The sequence below is a fragment of the Argopecten irradians genome, chromosome 2 (assembly GCF_041381155.1).
Source record: "Argopecten irradians isolate NY chromosome 2, Ai_NY, whole genome shotgun sequence".
Lineage (NCBI taxonomy): Eukaryota > Metazoa > Mollusca > Bivalvia > Pectinida > Pectinidae > Argopecten > Argopecten irradians.
Genome location: NC_091135.1, coordinates 46,015,926 through 46,032,381, shown reverse-complemented (window position 1 = coordinate 46,032,381; position 16,456 = coordinate 46,015,926). Strand labels below are relative to the sequence as shown.

Sequence of the window (16,456 nt, the reverse complement as noted above, 5' to 3'; positions counted from 1 at the left end):
ATAACACTCAGTTTGGGGTCTCTCATACTCATATTTACATTACACTCAGTTCGAGGGTCACTGATACTCATATTTACATAACGCTGAGTTCGGGGGCCTCTGATACTCATCTTTACATAAAACTCAGTTCGAGGGTCTCAGATACTCATATTTACATAACACTCAGTTCAGTTCGTGGGTGTCTGATACTCATATTTACATTACACTCAGTTCGAAGGTCACTGATACTCATATCTACATAACGCTCAGTTCGGGGGCCTCTGATACTCATCTTTACATAAAACTCAGTTCGAGGGTCTCAGATACTCATATTTACATAACACTCAGTTCAGTTCGTGGGTGTCTGATACTCATATTTACATTACACTTAGTTTGGGGGTCTCTGATTCTTCTATTTACATAACACTTACATGTATTTTGGGGGTCTCTGACCGGGTGGAGAGTGTTACTTGGCGTTTTCAGCGGCATGCTTCAGTGATATAGCCCTATAAAAAGGGCAACAGTTCAACTATACAAGAAGACACAACATGAATATACCGCAGTCTCCAAAAACACGCACCTTGCACAACATACACGCAACACACCGCATGCATGGGAGGCCGTCCTTACACGATCAAACAAACAAACAAAAAACCAAACAAACTGATTCTTATTTATATAACAATCATTTTGGAGGTCTGTGATTCTTATATTTACATAACGCTCAGTTTAGGGGTCTCCAATTTTTACATTTACATAACACACAGTTTAGGGGTCTCTGATTCAAAGTTGTTGATGTTAGCCTAGAAACTGTTCATCAATGATGAACAAGATCAAACGAGCATCAGTTGATGTTTCCAAGATAACATTATCGTTACGTTTAAATGGTCATTGTAATTAGTTGCGCGTACTGTTTTGAAGGTTTCGGTTCTGTCCTCAGACACACCATTGTCAATGACGCTCATATACAAATTGAAAGGTGGACGACAAGGCTTGCTCCTTTTTGTCAGAATAACGTCAATGAAGACGTCACAGTTTAAACAACTTAGGGAAAGATTTAGGCTTTTGTAGGATTTTGTATTCCCCAAGCAGATCATTCTGGGAATTTAGACAGAAATAATTTTCTTCCCTATTTCGGAAATGTTAGTGACATCTTCAACAGGAAAATGACACCTATTCAAATTTGTATTACCGCCAAGTTGCTCGCTTTATTTTCCGATGTTTACCACAATAGTGGAGTGACGGAAAGGATGTCGCTTTATTTAAATGTTATCGGTGAATATAAACTGTTCGGAAATCATCTGTTTTGCAAATAGTAGTTATACAAATCCTGCCCTGCATGTATTGCGCTAGAATGCTACCTACTGTTTCCATTGGTCGTAAAAGGCGACTTATAAAAGATAGTCGCCCCTTTTAGAAAGACTTTTGACTCTGTCGTATCGCCCAAACACACAATAGATAGTAAACTTTAGTAGTTTATCCTGCCTGACGGAAGTGGGACGATTTTCAAGTGGACTCGGCTGTATAGTTCCGTGAGACAGCATTGTGATACAAATTGTCTGACTAGTGGACAACATATATAGGAATATAAGAATCGTGCACTGCTTTGTTAAGAGAAAAGGGATATGATAATCCGAGTGAAATGATTTTAGCCTGTCAACACGGGACTTGATAGCCAAAATCTTTTACGAGAGGTAACATATCCCTGTCCACCTGACAAATCCATCTTTGATTATTGTTCCCCAAAACTTTAAAAAAATAATAATCTTTGATGATAAATTAAGCTTTATATAAGGATGCTACACCGCTGACGAATGGTATTTTTATACATATGTATATTAAAACAAGAGCAAACAGGTTAGTATTTTCCTTTGATTAAAGTTACTCACTTAAAATAAATGAAAATATTATAAAGTAATTAATGCCATCCCAAAATCAATCTCAATACTTCTTATATGGAATGAGGTACTAAGGTTAAGACAAAAAAAACAACATGGTATTGTTATGCTCTGTCGGCGGTAGGTCGTCTTTAGTGTAAATAACACTAAATATAATATTTTCCGTTGACGTTTCAACATTTGTTAAAATAGTTTCACATTGAGCTGGTCTCGAGTGATGAATCACAGGAAACATTTTCCGGGATATTCCTTAATGTTCTCCTTCCTCTCGTCGAATTAATCATCAAAATGCGGTTACTATTGCCTATCTCCGTGCCGTAATATCATAATTACGCTACATGCTGACCAGGACACAGGATGGCGCTGTGGACGAAGTGCATTTTTATATACTTTCTATACACTGTGCATTGCGCGTGTTCTATGGAAACAAATACGAGCAGTTTGTACCTCTTTTGTTCTTTAGAATTTCATAAATCTACATTATCTCGTCATTAAATTTTCAGCGGGATGTATGAAGATTTTTCGATGAAAATTTGTGAAGTTTTATTATCAAGTGAATATCCGAAAGTAGCATTTTGTCTATGGCCATGCTTTTTGATAAAATGGGTAACGATAGAAATCGGCAATTGCAGATGAACACTGTTGAGAAGGTTCTGATTTTCAATGTGTGAAAGCAGATTTGTTTTTGTTTTAATTATTGAGTAAAAGGTATCTTAAAATTGTATTTTTATTCCATAACCTTAATGATTTCATGAAATTTCATGCAAAGATTTTACTTTTTCATTATGTTTTAATACAATTAAGGATGTGTTAATAACTCAATTAAGAATGTGTTTATGATGTTGGTTTATTTCTAGAATATCAACTTACTCTGTTCAAGTATGTTGTTTTAGAATTCAAAACCAGTTATGTTAAACTATCTTTGAAAAAGTCTCTATGAACTGGGACGACACCTACTCCCTTATAATCATAAAAAGATGTCGACCATGTATTCAGTTGCAATATGAAAAACAAGAATATTGTATTTAATTTGTTTAATATGTTGACCATTCGGACATGGTTGCCCAAGCTTCCACTGCTGTATACATTAATATGCTTGTGGTACTTGTATGTCGACAATGACAGAGCTACGTAGTTGAAGAACTATATTGTATCTTTTAATAGTAAACTCTACAGCATAGCTCACATATTAACTAAGTCGTGTAAATGTACCGTCAGCAATTCATTATCGCTTTACTAAGCTTCCGGCAATTGTCACAGCGGCGGTGACAAGTATCAAGGGACAACATAAATTTAGAAGAAAAAAATGCAAGCAAAACCGCAAATTACACTCAAGGATACCGCTTGCCTTGATTTGACATAGCTATGACCACGAAGTGTTGGTTCAGTGTAAGGCCTGTCATTCATAACATTCACACATCTTCGAGACAATATATTCTCGAAATTCCCGTTATATTTAATAATTGAGAACACAACGAAGTCGCTAAAGAGTTTAAAAAGTGCGCTGGAAGACACTTTAAAGCATTTACTACATTTATTTAATTATCTCCGTGTTATACCTCATTTCCGTATTTCAGTTTTGAGAATCTTGACAAAATATAAATAGCAGGCCAGATTGCGTCCCCAAATAATCCAACACGTCTTGGCTTCAGGCTTTATGTTGTACCTGCTGCATTCATTTCTTATATACTATATTAAATAATCTGTCTACTTCCCTTTGCAATATGTTATCATGCATTAAATTTGTAATTTAATGTGTAATTGCGGATGATACCAGTAAAACAAATAGTGCTCACTATTCTTGGTCTCCTGGTTCTTTTCTCCACTAAACTTTTTGGCAGTAGGCAATAATCTGTAACTTTGTTTCTTTTCTTAATTTAAATGTGGTTTTTTTGTGATCGTTTACAATTTTATCTGTACAGATCATCCCAGTGTTCATTATTTTCATAAAAATGCATCATTTATTTTCTATTTCTATTTCTCTATTTAATAGTCGATTCTTCTGTCATTTTAATTAATTTACACTTTATTCAGGGGTAATAGACGACTTCGGATTACCATCTGTGACGTCTGTATTTGAGGACACATACTACTTAACACCTGACACCATGTTTAATATCACATGCAAAGCGACAGGTAACCCTACCCCAAGGTAAGCCTTTACTTAAAATACCAAACCCAGATTCTGATAGAGAAAGTCCTGTTAGTTATGTTTGTTCCTTGGATTGGACAAAGGTTCAAGATTTCATTCATATTTGACGCTACATATATTGTAATTGTAGCAACAGGTCAATTTCAATTGATTAATTTAAACGCGCTGGGGCAATTTTCGCGATCGATGTCAACATTCGATTAATCACTGAGTAAATGTTTGCAACCGAAAAAAACATCCTTGTTTTAAATATAAACCTTAAGAGTTTAAAGTTGGTATGGTGAGATAATGTTGCCTAAAATTCTCCTGTAAACTTAAAATCAAATGAGTAATTCTATACCACAAGTATGCAATATGTCCAATTGTAGTAACATAGAATGAAAACGCAATGCATTCCAATTATTAAAACCAAATAGTATATTTATTTACACTACTAGCAAACTTCCAAATGCTCATGCCTTAACTCTCCAAGTGTTAGTCTTTTTACCTGAAGCAAATTACGAGACGTTATATTGCGAGTGGCGTGGCGTTGATACTATTTTCATTTAGTGCACAGTTAGTCATGCAATGTACATCTGTATACGTAAAGCGGCGGAAAACGTCTTTTTAATGCTTCTTTTCATCACACAATATGAAATGTTACAATAAGAGAGTTTACATGTGTATTCACCATGTATTTACGTCCCTTATTCTTCCAAGTGTAACCTGGCTGAAAGATGGAGAACCCTTCCCTAACACATCAGAGAGGTGGGCTACATCTTTTGGAGTCCTTGTTTTTACGGAAGCTGATCGGTCAATTTTAGGAACCTACCAATGTCTAGCCATTAATGGGAAGGGTGCTTCTATATCTCCGGAGATCGCTTTCACCCACGCGAGTAAGTAAACAGGTCCACAATTCAGCAACACTATTCAACCATTTTAATTTGTTCAATAACAAGTACATCATTGTGAAGCGACTGCTAGCATCGAAATAGAAACTAGGTGTGTTAAAAGTTGAGTGTGCATTGAAAGATGTTGTTGTAATTTTGCAAGAAGATCTAGGGATAATCTAACGACGGATTATCATAATTAAACTGCTTAAATTCAATAACTTTGATGTACAGTCGAGATATCAGTGTTCATTTCAGTGCATCATTGTGTGTTTCAGTGTTAACAAATTTCCCGGCGACATCACAGCAGACCATTACAAAGACTCGTTACCAGTACCTGGCTTTGCCCTGTATTGGACGACCACAATGTACACCGGCGAGTGCCTGCAAGTTTGAATGGAAGCGAGGCGGAGAAAAACTTCCTTCAGAAGACCGTATCTTTGTGGATAATGAAGGTTGACTATACATGGAAACCATAAAAAAGACATGTTTGATAAAAATATATCAAAAATGTGGTTTTTTCTGTTTAATTAATTGTGCAATAACTGTTAGTGCCATGGTTGTACATTAATATGACAAGGTTCTTAATCCCTGTATGTTGCTCAGGAACTTTTTATATTGTTGAACACATAAACTCATAAAATGTTGTGCATGTGGTTGAGACATATTAGATGCGTTATGAATATAGTCATGTTGTCAAAGGATTTAACCCTTTCTATGTTTAATGTGTTATTGTACCATTCAACATTAAACATCTACTATTGTTGTATTTGTGTTTAGGAACTCTTCACTTCACGTACCTAGAACAGTCTGATGACCACAGCTACGCTTGTGGAGTATGGAATGGACAGCTTAACCTACACACTCGAAGTCCGCAAAGTACTGTACTAACTGTCAGTGAGTACACTTTTCATAACAAATAAAAAGAATAAATAATATTGTTATTAGTATTTCTTCATTTGTGCGTTTTCTTATGGAAAATATGTTCGTAACAAGAAAAATTGAATTATATGATAATGATGTATAAAGTAAGCAACTTTTAATGAATGATGCTAGGCTTTAGAAGGATATGTTTTTGTACCATGGTACCATCAAATCATGAATGGCTGATACATGTTTGGTGTCTTACTCTATGTTCATAAATGTACTTTAAATTCATATTTGAATTGCATCCTAATTCATTATTTGGTGACAACAGGCGATAGTTCACCTAGCATCCATCCTCCAGCATTAATGTATAGCAGAAACGTAACCGGAGATATCTCACGGTCGGGTCGGCTTCAGTGTGTGTTTTCTGGATAGTGAGTAATATTTTGCGATCAAGTAAATAAGCTCTTTCTGTTACTATATAGTGAATGCTAGAACACAAGATAAGTAACTAATTGCATGAGAATACTATTTCTCTACGATTTTTAAAAGAAACAATATCTCTTCTTAAACGTATCTGACTAAAGGCAGATAATAAATGTAAATGATCGTGTCTTAAGGTTTTGTGACAAGTCGTTGGTAGTCCTTTACATTACAATTACTTTGCAATAAACTGTTTTCTTTTTCCGTGAATAGTCCCTTTTGGTTATTTCTTATGTATTTAATATTTGCAGTCCCCTCCCTGCCATCTCCTGGCTAGATAATAACGGCAAAATTATAAGCAACAATGACGTCTTTAGTCTCCAAGACAACGGACAATCGCTGATGATAAGTTCCTTGACACTTTTACACGAAGGGTTCTATACGTGCATCGGCTTGCAAAGACAAACTAGCGCGCGTGCAGAGGGTAAAGTGTACCTCAACGTCACAGGTATATATATAAAATAAAACACATTGGTGTCGCCGACCAAGCAAACGATACCTGTTCAATCAGAAAACGCAGATTTCATATTTCTTCGTTATTTTTAGATAACAATTTTTCTTTTGGTGTCCGTTATCAAAACTCCTTTTTTTGGATTCATGGAAAGACTTCGCATAGAAGTAAAATAGACATCATTACAAATGTACCTATACAGTGGACTTTACGTAGATTTCTGTAATGGTATGGGTACCGGTTGTGCTAGATGCATTTAGCAAGTGTGATACCTCTAGATCATTGAGATGAGAGTATTCATTTGGTCCTCAAACGCAAATTAATATTACACTGTTGTTGAGAATGGCTTTATCAACATAACGTTCTTTGCCTTAACAGAAAACATATCTCTTTATAACAGATGTTCAAAATAATGTCATATGTAGCTTGCTTAAATAAAGTAAAACTTGTAAATGTAAACCGCAATGATTCTGTCATCGTCTGCTGACGTGATGATTTACAATATATTCCAACGCTGGTTCTGGATCAAACATTAATTTATCTGTTAATCTTTTAAGAATTCAACGAAATCTAATATGAGATTATTCATTCATCAAATGATTCCGGCGACTTGTAATGCTTTTACATATATTTCATAGGAAAAGTTCTGTTATTATATTTCAATTGCCCTAGTATCATTGGAATGTCCGATACACTTTTATTTATTCTATAGTAAACTAGTGATTTGTTCTTTATGATAGCGCTATAATGATGCTTGAATAATGTTTAGTAGACTGAAACAAATACATGTATAACATAGGTTCAAACATAATGTTTATTTCAATAATGTGTCACAGACTTAAAAAAACCAATAAAAATAGAAATAATAGAAAAAGGGCTCAAAATGACATTTAGTTAAAAATCTTCGGTGAATTTTCTTTTAAAAAAGTATTAAACGGAAACTTAAACTTCTATTCTTAAATATATCCTCGTTCATTTTACTTTCACTAATCGACGAGACAGAGCAGAAAAGTTTGAGGACAGGAAAGAGGTACTTGGGGTTGTATATATGATTAACATTGAATATATGACTCACGGTAGTTTTCTGTAGTAGGACCTCAGACTATTTCCCTATTCATAATCCATATGTTACATACATTATATCTAAAGTTTCGGATTTAGTTTTCAGATTCAGATACAACTGACAACTCTTAGAACAAACACAATAACGTGACGCTACCCAAATTGGTACACGTTTTGAAGATAATTGTTTAAATGTCTAACGTGTGTTTGAATCAGCTTGTCAGCAGTGCATATATTTATAAATAGAGAGCATAGAAGCAGGTTTGCGTAACCAAAATGGTACACCTCCTACATTTGATTTGATAAATTCTAGACATGAAAAAATGTTTGAATTAATTTAAGGAAAGTTCAAACATTTTTTTAGTTTATTCAAGTCGCATATCTATCAAAAATATCCCATTCAGCAATTGTTCTCCTTGTTTTAAAATATATGTTATAATCAGGGTTGTCGCACGACGTCGTTTCCCGGATTTTTCCCCCACAATTTCATTATTTTCATGTTTAAATAGAATATGACATATGATATAAGCCACAGTTAATATTAAGCATATTATTTTTTTGCTCAGGACTGTTATAGTCAGATTATACTGTATTCTGAAAATTCTGCTCCATATATGTTAAAAGTCTACCAATTTGTGCAGAGTACTAATTTGGGTAATTTTTTAAAATTGAAATCATTTAATGACATTAGACTTGTGCACCACTATGATAATGCATTGCCTTGATAAGAAATGAAATAAACAGTCCCACAAAAACAATCCCAATGTCCATTATTTCAATATTTTGCAAAAGCGCAACGCTTTTTTTAATCAAGTACATATTATGATATGTAAACAAAAAACAAGCTTAAAGTATATCCAAGAATGCGTTTTTGTTCCCATTTAACCCCATTTAAAACAAACAATTACAACTATATGAAGTCTAAATCCATTTGTGTTGGCTGTTCAGGTCCTCCTGTATTTGAAGCCGGAGCAATGGATGATCAGGTAGCAACAGTTGGATCATATGTTCAGTATAGTTGTTTGTCGCGGTCTCTCCGGAACGAAACGCATCCCGAAGTTCCAGAGTGGTATCACAACGGACAGAAAATATCGATATGCAAGTATATTTACTGTGGGTCAAGAAATAGTACTTATAGTTCAGAAAAGGATGGGTTTTAATTCCCTTTAGGGGTCTCTTTATTTTTAATATATGTTTACTATGTGTACTTATACCGAAGTCGGAAATTTTCTAATACCGTCTCAATGCTGATTAATCACACAAATTCTCAGAAATATGTTTTGTTGTCAACATCATAATAGGTATATAATTTTGCCATATCGTCTTCAACACAATGGCAGTCATTGTTATATCACATGTTGTTTATTTAGATGGGCCTGGTGAGAAATTCTCCTTGAACGGCACTAAACTGATAGTGAATAATTTGGAGAAGAACGATACGTCCTTGATACAGTGTATGGTACAGAACAGTGTAGGCCACAACTTCAGAGAGGCTCGGCTTGTTGTGATAGGTAACAAAATAACGTGTATTTGATTAAACGATTCTGGTTTTGCAGTATCAGTATGTCTAGAACGAATATACGTACCCGGCCTACTATACCTTTCGGCCGGGTACGAATTGGTCCCTATGTGTCCTAGTGGAGCAGTGCCTCCGAAAATCACTCGGGCACAATTTTCTTTACTTTTTTGTAGGTTTCCAATTATTTTGTGCGTACAAAAGCATTTATATATTATTTTTGTCGAAAACAAACATAAGTACCTTTCTTAATATCTACCGTACCGCTCACAAAACGTCAAATTCATACTTTGTAGACTTGCTGTATAAATTATCTTCAGAAAGGCCTTCATATGTGTATATGTAAAACAAAATGTCTCGCTGAGAATTTGATATTTTATATGGTTCAGTTTTATTGCCTAGGAGGTAAGCGATATAAAATAAATACGATAAAATGCATACAAACGTTTAAATAACGGTTTGCATAATCATAACTTTGCTCCATTAGCAGTAATAGGCACCAGTTGTAGCTCTAAAGACGACACCATTATCTGTATAAAAGTCTTTTGAGCTACAATATTTCAGCTACAGGTATGTCCTGTTTTAACTGAACCAAACACCATTTTCCTTTTCAACATTTAAGAGAACATTATTCCCTCTATCGAAAAAATCGAAGTCACTAGAATACGATAGCCCCATCCATTCTATAATAACTGACATTACTATAATCTGATTCTTCGTCGCTATTTCTATAATAACTGACATTACATCTTATTCTTCGTCGCTATTTCTATAATAACTGACATTACATCTTATTCTTCGTCGCTATTTCTATAACTGACATTACATCTTATTCTTCGTCGCTATTTCCTATCTACTGTTAACACGGTAAACCAAACCAACTTATTTTCACGGCGAATGAATGTCGCGTTTTCATATCCAATAATCTCATCAATTGTATATTGTATATGGCGAGTCCTATGGTTCTACTTGTGCTAAGACATTTCCGTTGCCATTTATTATTGTCATCGTTCGCGAAATACGCGCCAAAGTTGATCACATGTGAAAACAAGTTAATTTACACACAGTGTTTTAATCATGATTTGATATTGATCCGTTGTTGATTTCAGATCCCATCACCGTTACAAATGGTTTACAGGATTATATAGAACTAACCCTGGACGTTCCTGTCAGTGTCCATGTGTCTGCTGTAACGGACCCACGGCTGTCCCTAACGTACAACTGGTCAGTTTATAATGGTATCACATGGACAAACCTGCCGACTGGAGTAACAATTAGTGATGATCGCCAGAATATTACATTTTCTCCGAACTCGAGAAATATCCAGGAACTTGTTGGCGTGTACATGTACCGGGTCGTTATACAGCACGCATTCGACTTGGTGATTCTAGAAACCAATGTTACTTATACAGCCCCACCTACAACAAAATCCATCTCGTCTACAAAAACAACAGAAGTACCATCAACAACAACATCATCAGCAACATCAACAACATCAACAACAACGCCGTCTACAACTATTTCAACTACCATAATAACGACAGGTTAGTGGTGGTAATCAGGGACCTTTTCATTGCCGACTTACTTAGAAATTTGAAACACATGATTGGTATATGTAAAATACTAAATAGTTATGAATTTACAGGAAATCTCTCTGAACCTTGCTATAAGTAGATTATTATTCCATGTCTATAGATTCCTACAGGTTCGTTTTGGTGATTAAAAAACCTTTCAGTTTGCATTACATTTTTCAATTGTCAGGATCACTAAAATATGAAACACAAGATTATCACATGTCCTAATATATTTAAACTTAAGATGTTTAAAAATCAATAGTAAGTCGAAAAAAAAATTGCTATAAGTGACATATTGTTCTATGCCCGCAGATGCTCCGACTACAGAGAAAAGTACCACCCATCCGAGGACCTTCGAGCAGACCAAACCGCCGACAGGAAGTCTAGAAGACGAGCACAGTAACTGTAAGTGTCGTACCGGGTCTCACACCATTAATAGTTAAAAACTTATATACATCTATCAAGTAGTAATTTAACATAATTAGTAATAAATTAGTTTATAGCGAAAATGACATATGACATTGCTATAAACGAAAGCTCTATTTTTACCTTCGTGAGTGGTGACCCATGACTAGTTTGTGTAAAAACATATTGTATAAAATTTAATAATTTTGAATCTTTGATAACTGGGGTCCACAATGGAGAAGTTGTGTAAGCCAATAATGACATTATTAGAAAACCAACTAAAAAATAAACACACCGGCTTATACATGTATACATACTCCTGCGTAGTCTTGTTTGAAACTTCACTTTAGTCAGATTACGCATTTTACGAACCACTATGATGTATGACATTGTGAAATAATTGATGGGTATATTTCATTTGTAGCCGCTGGTGTGATCATAGTCATCATTGTAGTCATCGTCGTCGTCATCGTATTAGTCGTCATCATCGCCGCAGTCTATCACCGAAGAAGGTAGGTATCTATCTAAATCAAAGTCTAAGAGCAGCAGTTCTCCACAGAAGTATCTGTCTAAATAATAGAGCAGCATTTAAGTAGAAATAATTTTCAAAATCGGTGGTAGTGCATAGCTGTAGTTCCTTTGTTAATTTCAATAATTAAAAGCACTTAAAATCCAAGCTGAAATTGTTGTAATAACATTTCGATTTATTTTCGAATGGGGCAAATTTAAGTCAACGCAAATATACACAAGGGAGAACACTCTTGCGATATATACTGCACAATAGTAGGTTTTCAAATCAAATATCCAGCTGCCTTGTATACTTTTTCTGGTGTTTCCTCATTGTATCTCCAACCAATATTTTGGTTTTTGGTTATTTTTGAACAGGAGGCTGGGGACGATAACCATCGCACAGCCATTAAGTACGGTAGTTACTGGTAAATCAGCAAAGGAGAATCAGGACGACCAGTCTCTACGTATCTCTGAAACTCAACCTGATAAAACAGCATTGAATCACACGCACGAATCATCAAATACATTAGAAGCTTCACATAATGAATCAACAATACCCGATCACGATGAACAGCCATTAATCTCTGAAACCATCACTAGTGAATCTGCAGGAGAAAACCATGTCGACCAGCCATCAGTTGAGACCCAACCAGATGAATTGGCAAAACAGCGTTATGACAACCAATCAGTGGTTACATCTGAGACCCAACCAGAAAAATCGCCCAAAGAGTGTTATGACAACCAATCGTTGGTTACATCTGAAACTGAACCAGATGAATCGCCTAAAGAGTGTTATGACAATCAACCGTTGGTTACATCTGAAACTGAACCAGATGGAATGCCAAAGGTAGATCAGTAGAGGGAGACTTAATCATTAGCACTTTGTGGAGCCATACAGTCATATTTAACGAATGGTTTAAAACTTCATATTTACAAAATGTATTATCTTTTAGAAGTTACGAATCATTGCCATCAATACGCAGTTCACGCATCAAGATATGAAAGAACAAACAATGATCTCAAATAACATTTATGGATCTCATACGATCGTGTGAATGTCTCATCAAAAATTCATAACAAACGTTTACTTCCTTAGTCACTTAATATGACTGATGGCAAGGCCTTAAAGGGCGCAGCCAGATGTTTCAGTAACAATTGATTATGCACTGTTGAAAAGTTAAATTTATGGAAATAACGAAGCCGAATTTTCTGTTTATTCTTTATTCATATATTCACACTCTATTCTTGTCCTAAAACCTACAATTGAGAAGGAAATCCACATAAGAGAAGGAAGAATTTTTTTTTCGTAACAGATATTTCGTTTTTGGTAAGCTGATTATATTGGAAGGTGGTCTATCACTTGAACGCTTGCAAATAATAAACAATTGCATTGAGCTTCTGCCGGATGAAGAATATGTTCGTTGGATCATAAAAGCGTTTGAACCGCTTGATACATAATGGGCTGGATTCAAAGCATCGCATTCACGCTGATGGGATTAAACTCAAGCCGTCAGTGTGTAGGATTGAATTTTGAAGATTGAGTTTTTTGCTTAAATTTTCATGTATGGGTTACCTTAGAAGTGCTTCGCACTGGGCTACGCCCTTATAATTAGACACATTTATCGCACTCGTCACCTACTGCAAAATAAAAATTGCCTCGAGCAATCATACTTAAAAGGCTTTCGTCAAAAACCAATATCAACTTTCTCAACCCGTCTTACAACATCACTAACCAATTCGTAATCTCATGCGCAGATATGTTTGTTTAAGTATTCCACCATCAACTGCAGCATCAAAAGTAGACTCTCACAATCATCAACTATCATGCCAAAACTAGCCACAAATATATTTTCCTGCTAGATATATTATGTTTACCATGGCCATGAGCCAATTACGTTTGAACGCGTCATTTTGGTTTACTAAATGTTAGCAAATGTTTTGAGGGATCAGGGAAAGATAAGAGGAACAGTGAAAGTCACATTTACATTAAATTATAGTTATATTATTATAGCAATAGATTTTAATACGTTTTGACATCACCCACTTCGTAGCGGTATATAAGCACTACATACAGTTAGTTATGTACATTTTATGGGGTTTTCAGTCAATGATCAATCCTGTTAAGGAACAGCACTACATACAGGTAGATATGTACGTGTTATGGGGTTTTCGGTCAATGATCAATCCTGATATGGTACAGTACTACATACAGGTAGATATGTACGTGTTATGGGGTTTTCGGTCAATGACCAATCCTGATATGGTACAGTACTACATACAGGTAGATATGTACGTGGTATGGGGTTTTCGGTCAATGATCAATCCTGATGTGGTACAGTACTACATACAGGTAGATATGTACGTGTTATGGAGTTTTCAGTCAATGATCAATCCTGATATGGTACAGTACTACATATAGTTAGATATGTACGTGTTATAGGGTTTTCAGTCAATGATCAATCCTGATACGTGTTATGGGGTTTTCAGTCAATGATTCATTTGGGTAAAACACGATTATACATCTGCATTTACATATTAACTTAAAAGTGAATCAAACTGAAAATATATTAGTTCTTTAATTTCTGTCGCATGCATGTTTAATCATCCTACTGCAAGTATAAAACCTGTGTTACATATAGGTTCTACTTTTATCTGGAAAAAGTTATGGGATGCTAAAAGGATTTGTGCAGCCAAAATTTTTTTTTGATAATACGTCAGGATATTGCTTTGGATGAATGAAAAATCAAGTCCCATCCAACGAATCGCCTAGCTTTTAGCGTTATCGGTTGGTTTTGGTCGTGATTTACGGGTGGTGTCGACCACGGTTCAGAGATAATGAGCTAGGTAGTCACGCGGTCTTGTGATGTCAGAGTAGTCCGCGGCTACACAAGGTAAGCCTATACTAGTACTATACATGTATACAGCACATATACGTATACGTTAGATCTGCAATTAGAGTTTTTCGAGTAAATGGTTATTCTAGCTTTATGATGTAGATATTTTCAGTTTCAAAACATTCCATTTACACTATTTCAAAAATTCAAACAAGCATATATCTAACTTTAGATTAGATAATCAGTCTAATTTGATAGCGATATCAAATTGATGTTCGGATCAGTCTGGACTGAGATTTAGATAGTATATGATGTAAATTTCTGTGTAATAAAAAAAACAGTATAATGTAACACTATCTTTTTACGAGTAAAATCCCAAAATTTAGCATGAATATATCTAGAATCCGTGTTTTTATTTCAAACTTCTGCTATAACGATGCAAACACGGCAAAATTTTTGAGTAAAAATAAAATGTGGACGGTTATCAGTTATGCGATATTGGAGTAACAGTACCGAACTAATACCGAAAATAATATGAATCTATATTGTTGCCTTTGAAACGTTATCCATAACATTTACTAAAAAGCAGAAATACATCAATGATATTTCTGATATATGTTCCTAAATTACAGTTTAAGCGTAGATTTTAATTCATTATTTCAAAATTATACTAAATCCTTAAAATAGTATATTCATTGTCGACCGTTTTGTATATCATACCGAGATTTAATAGTATGATATATGAACATTTATCGTATAATCCAAAAAGTAACCACATAAAGTGTTCAAATGAAAACTGAAATTACTTGTATACAGGCATTATATATAGATATATTGTACCTTTTTAAAAATAGACTAAGTGATATTTAAATAAGTATATTTAGTGTGATAATGTTGTAACCCTTCTTGTATGACTATACGTGTACATTTAGATTCGAAACGGTGAAAATACATGCTTAGAATTTTTACTAATACCTTAGAAATTACGGAAGATTGCTTTATGCCACGATTCCTTAATTACAGTACTAGACAGGAATAATTTTTAAGGTTAAACCTTTAGTTGAAATACATGTAGTTCTTAGAACCATTTTTGTTTCTGAATAAGTCAACTTCCATTATTGTTTTACCTTTATATGTAATATATATTCTTAGGTATGATCATAATAGAGGTATATTTTATTTCCATTTGCTTTTACATCTTCATTTTAAAAATGGAGGCGACAATAAAAAAACTTAGGGCATAGATGTACGAGGTTTCCATAATTCAAATTACGATCCAATTAACGGATGCCCTAACCTGATTGACAGTAAGACAATAGCAAATACCCGATATAGTCCATCGAATAGCATATTGCCCGCGGCCAGGTAATTACAGGTGAGTTCGATGAATGGCTTTGTGTACAGGTAAACAACACCCTGGTCAAGGTATTATATAACCATCAAACTAAAGGCATGGCTTTTTATAAATCTATATCGGTGTATCTACTTGTATATTGATTAAAAATTGAATGAACCGCACGGTCTGAAAAAAATGGTTTGTTTTGCTTAATATCTCAATTATTTGATCTTTTATAATATCAAAAATAAATTCTTTCTGTCACATGTTGAAACGTTTTACGGTATTGTAATAAATGTATCTCGATTTATTCAGTTAGCAACACAACACAATGTTTGTAATGATCAATCATCGGTGTGTACCAAGGACGTATCTCACTTATAAATCCTTGGTGTGTACGTATGTCAAGCATCATATTCTTGATGTTTTAATCAAGGATTTCTTAAATTGTTACGTAAAATATCTACGGTCACAAACTTTGCAATTCACAATGTATCAAAGATACATACTACAGGAAAAT

General features: G+C 34.7%; 1 protein-coding gene across 3 annotated transcripts in view; it reads left to right on the top strand.

Annotated features, from left to right (window-relative positions):
* Nucleotides 1-12,965, top strand: part of LOC138315675 (protogenin-like) — a 32,897-nt gene extending 19,932 nt beyond the window's left edge. The window contains exons 1-13 of one of the 3 annotated variants that reach the window (XM_069256868.1): nt 2,162-2,316; nt 3,912-4,029; nt 4,729-4,904; nt 5,177-5,353; nt 5,679-5,795; nt 6,097-6,199; nt 6,500-6,696; nt 8,710-8,859; nt 9,132-9,272; nt 10,387-10,821; nt 11,164-11,256; nt 11,681-11,768; nt 12,142-12,965. In XM_069256868.1, the coding sequence (XP_069112969.1) occupies nt 2,235-2,316; nt 3,912-4,029; nt 4,729-4,904; nt 5,177-5,353; nt 5,679-5,795; nt 6,097-6,199; nt 6,500-6,696; nt 8,710-8,859; nt 9,132-9,272; nt 10,387-10,821; nt 11,164-11,256; nt 11,681-11,768; nt 12,142-12,625 (2,361 nt within the window). In that variant the 5' untranslated portion in view covers nt 2,162-2,234 and the 3' untranslated portion in view covers nt 12,626-12,965. The other 2 variants (XM_069256870.1, XM_069256869.1) reach the window with 2 other exon arrangements.
* Nucleotides 12,966-16,456: the final 3,491 nt, after the last annotated feature.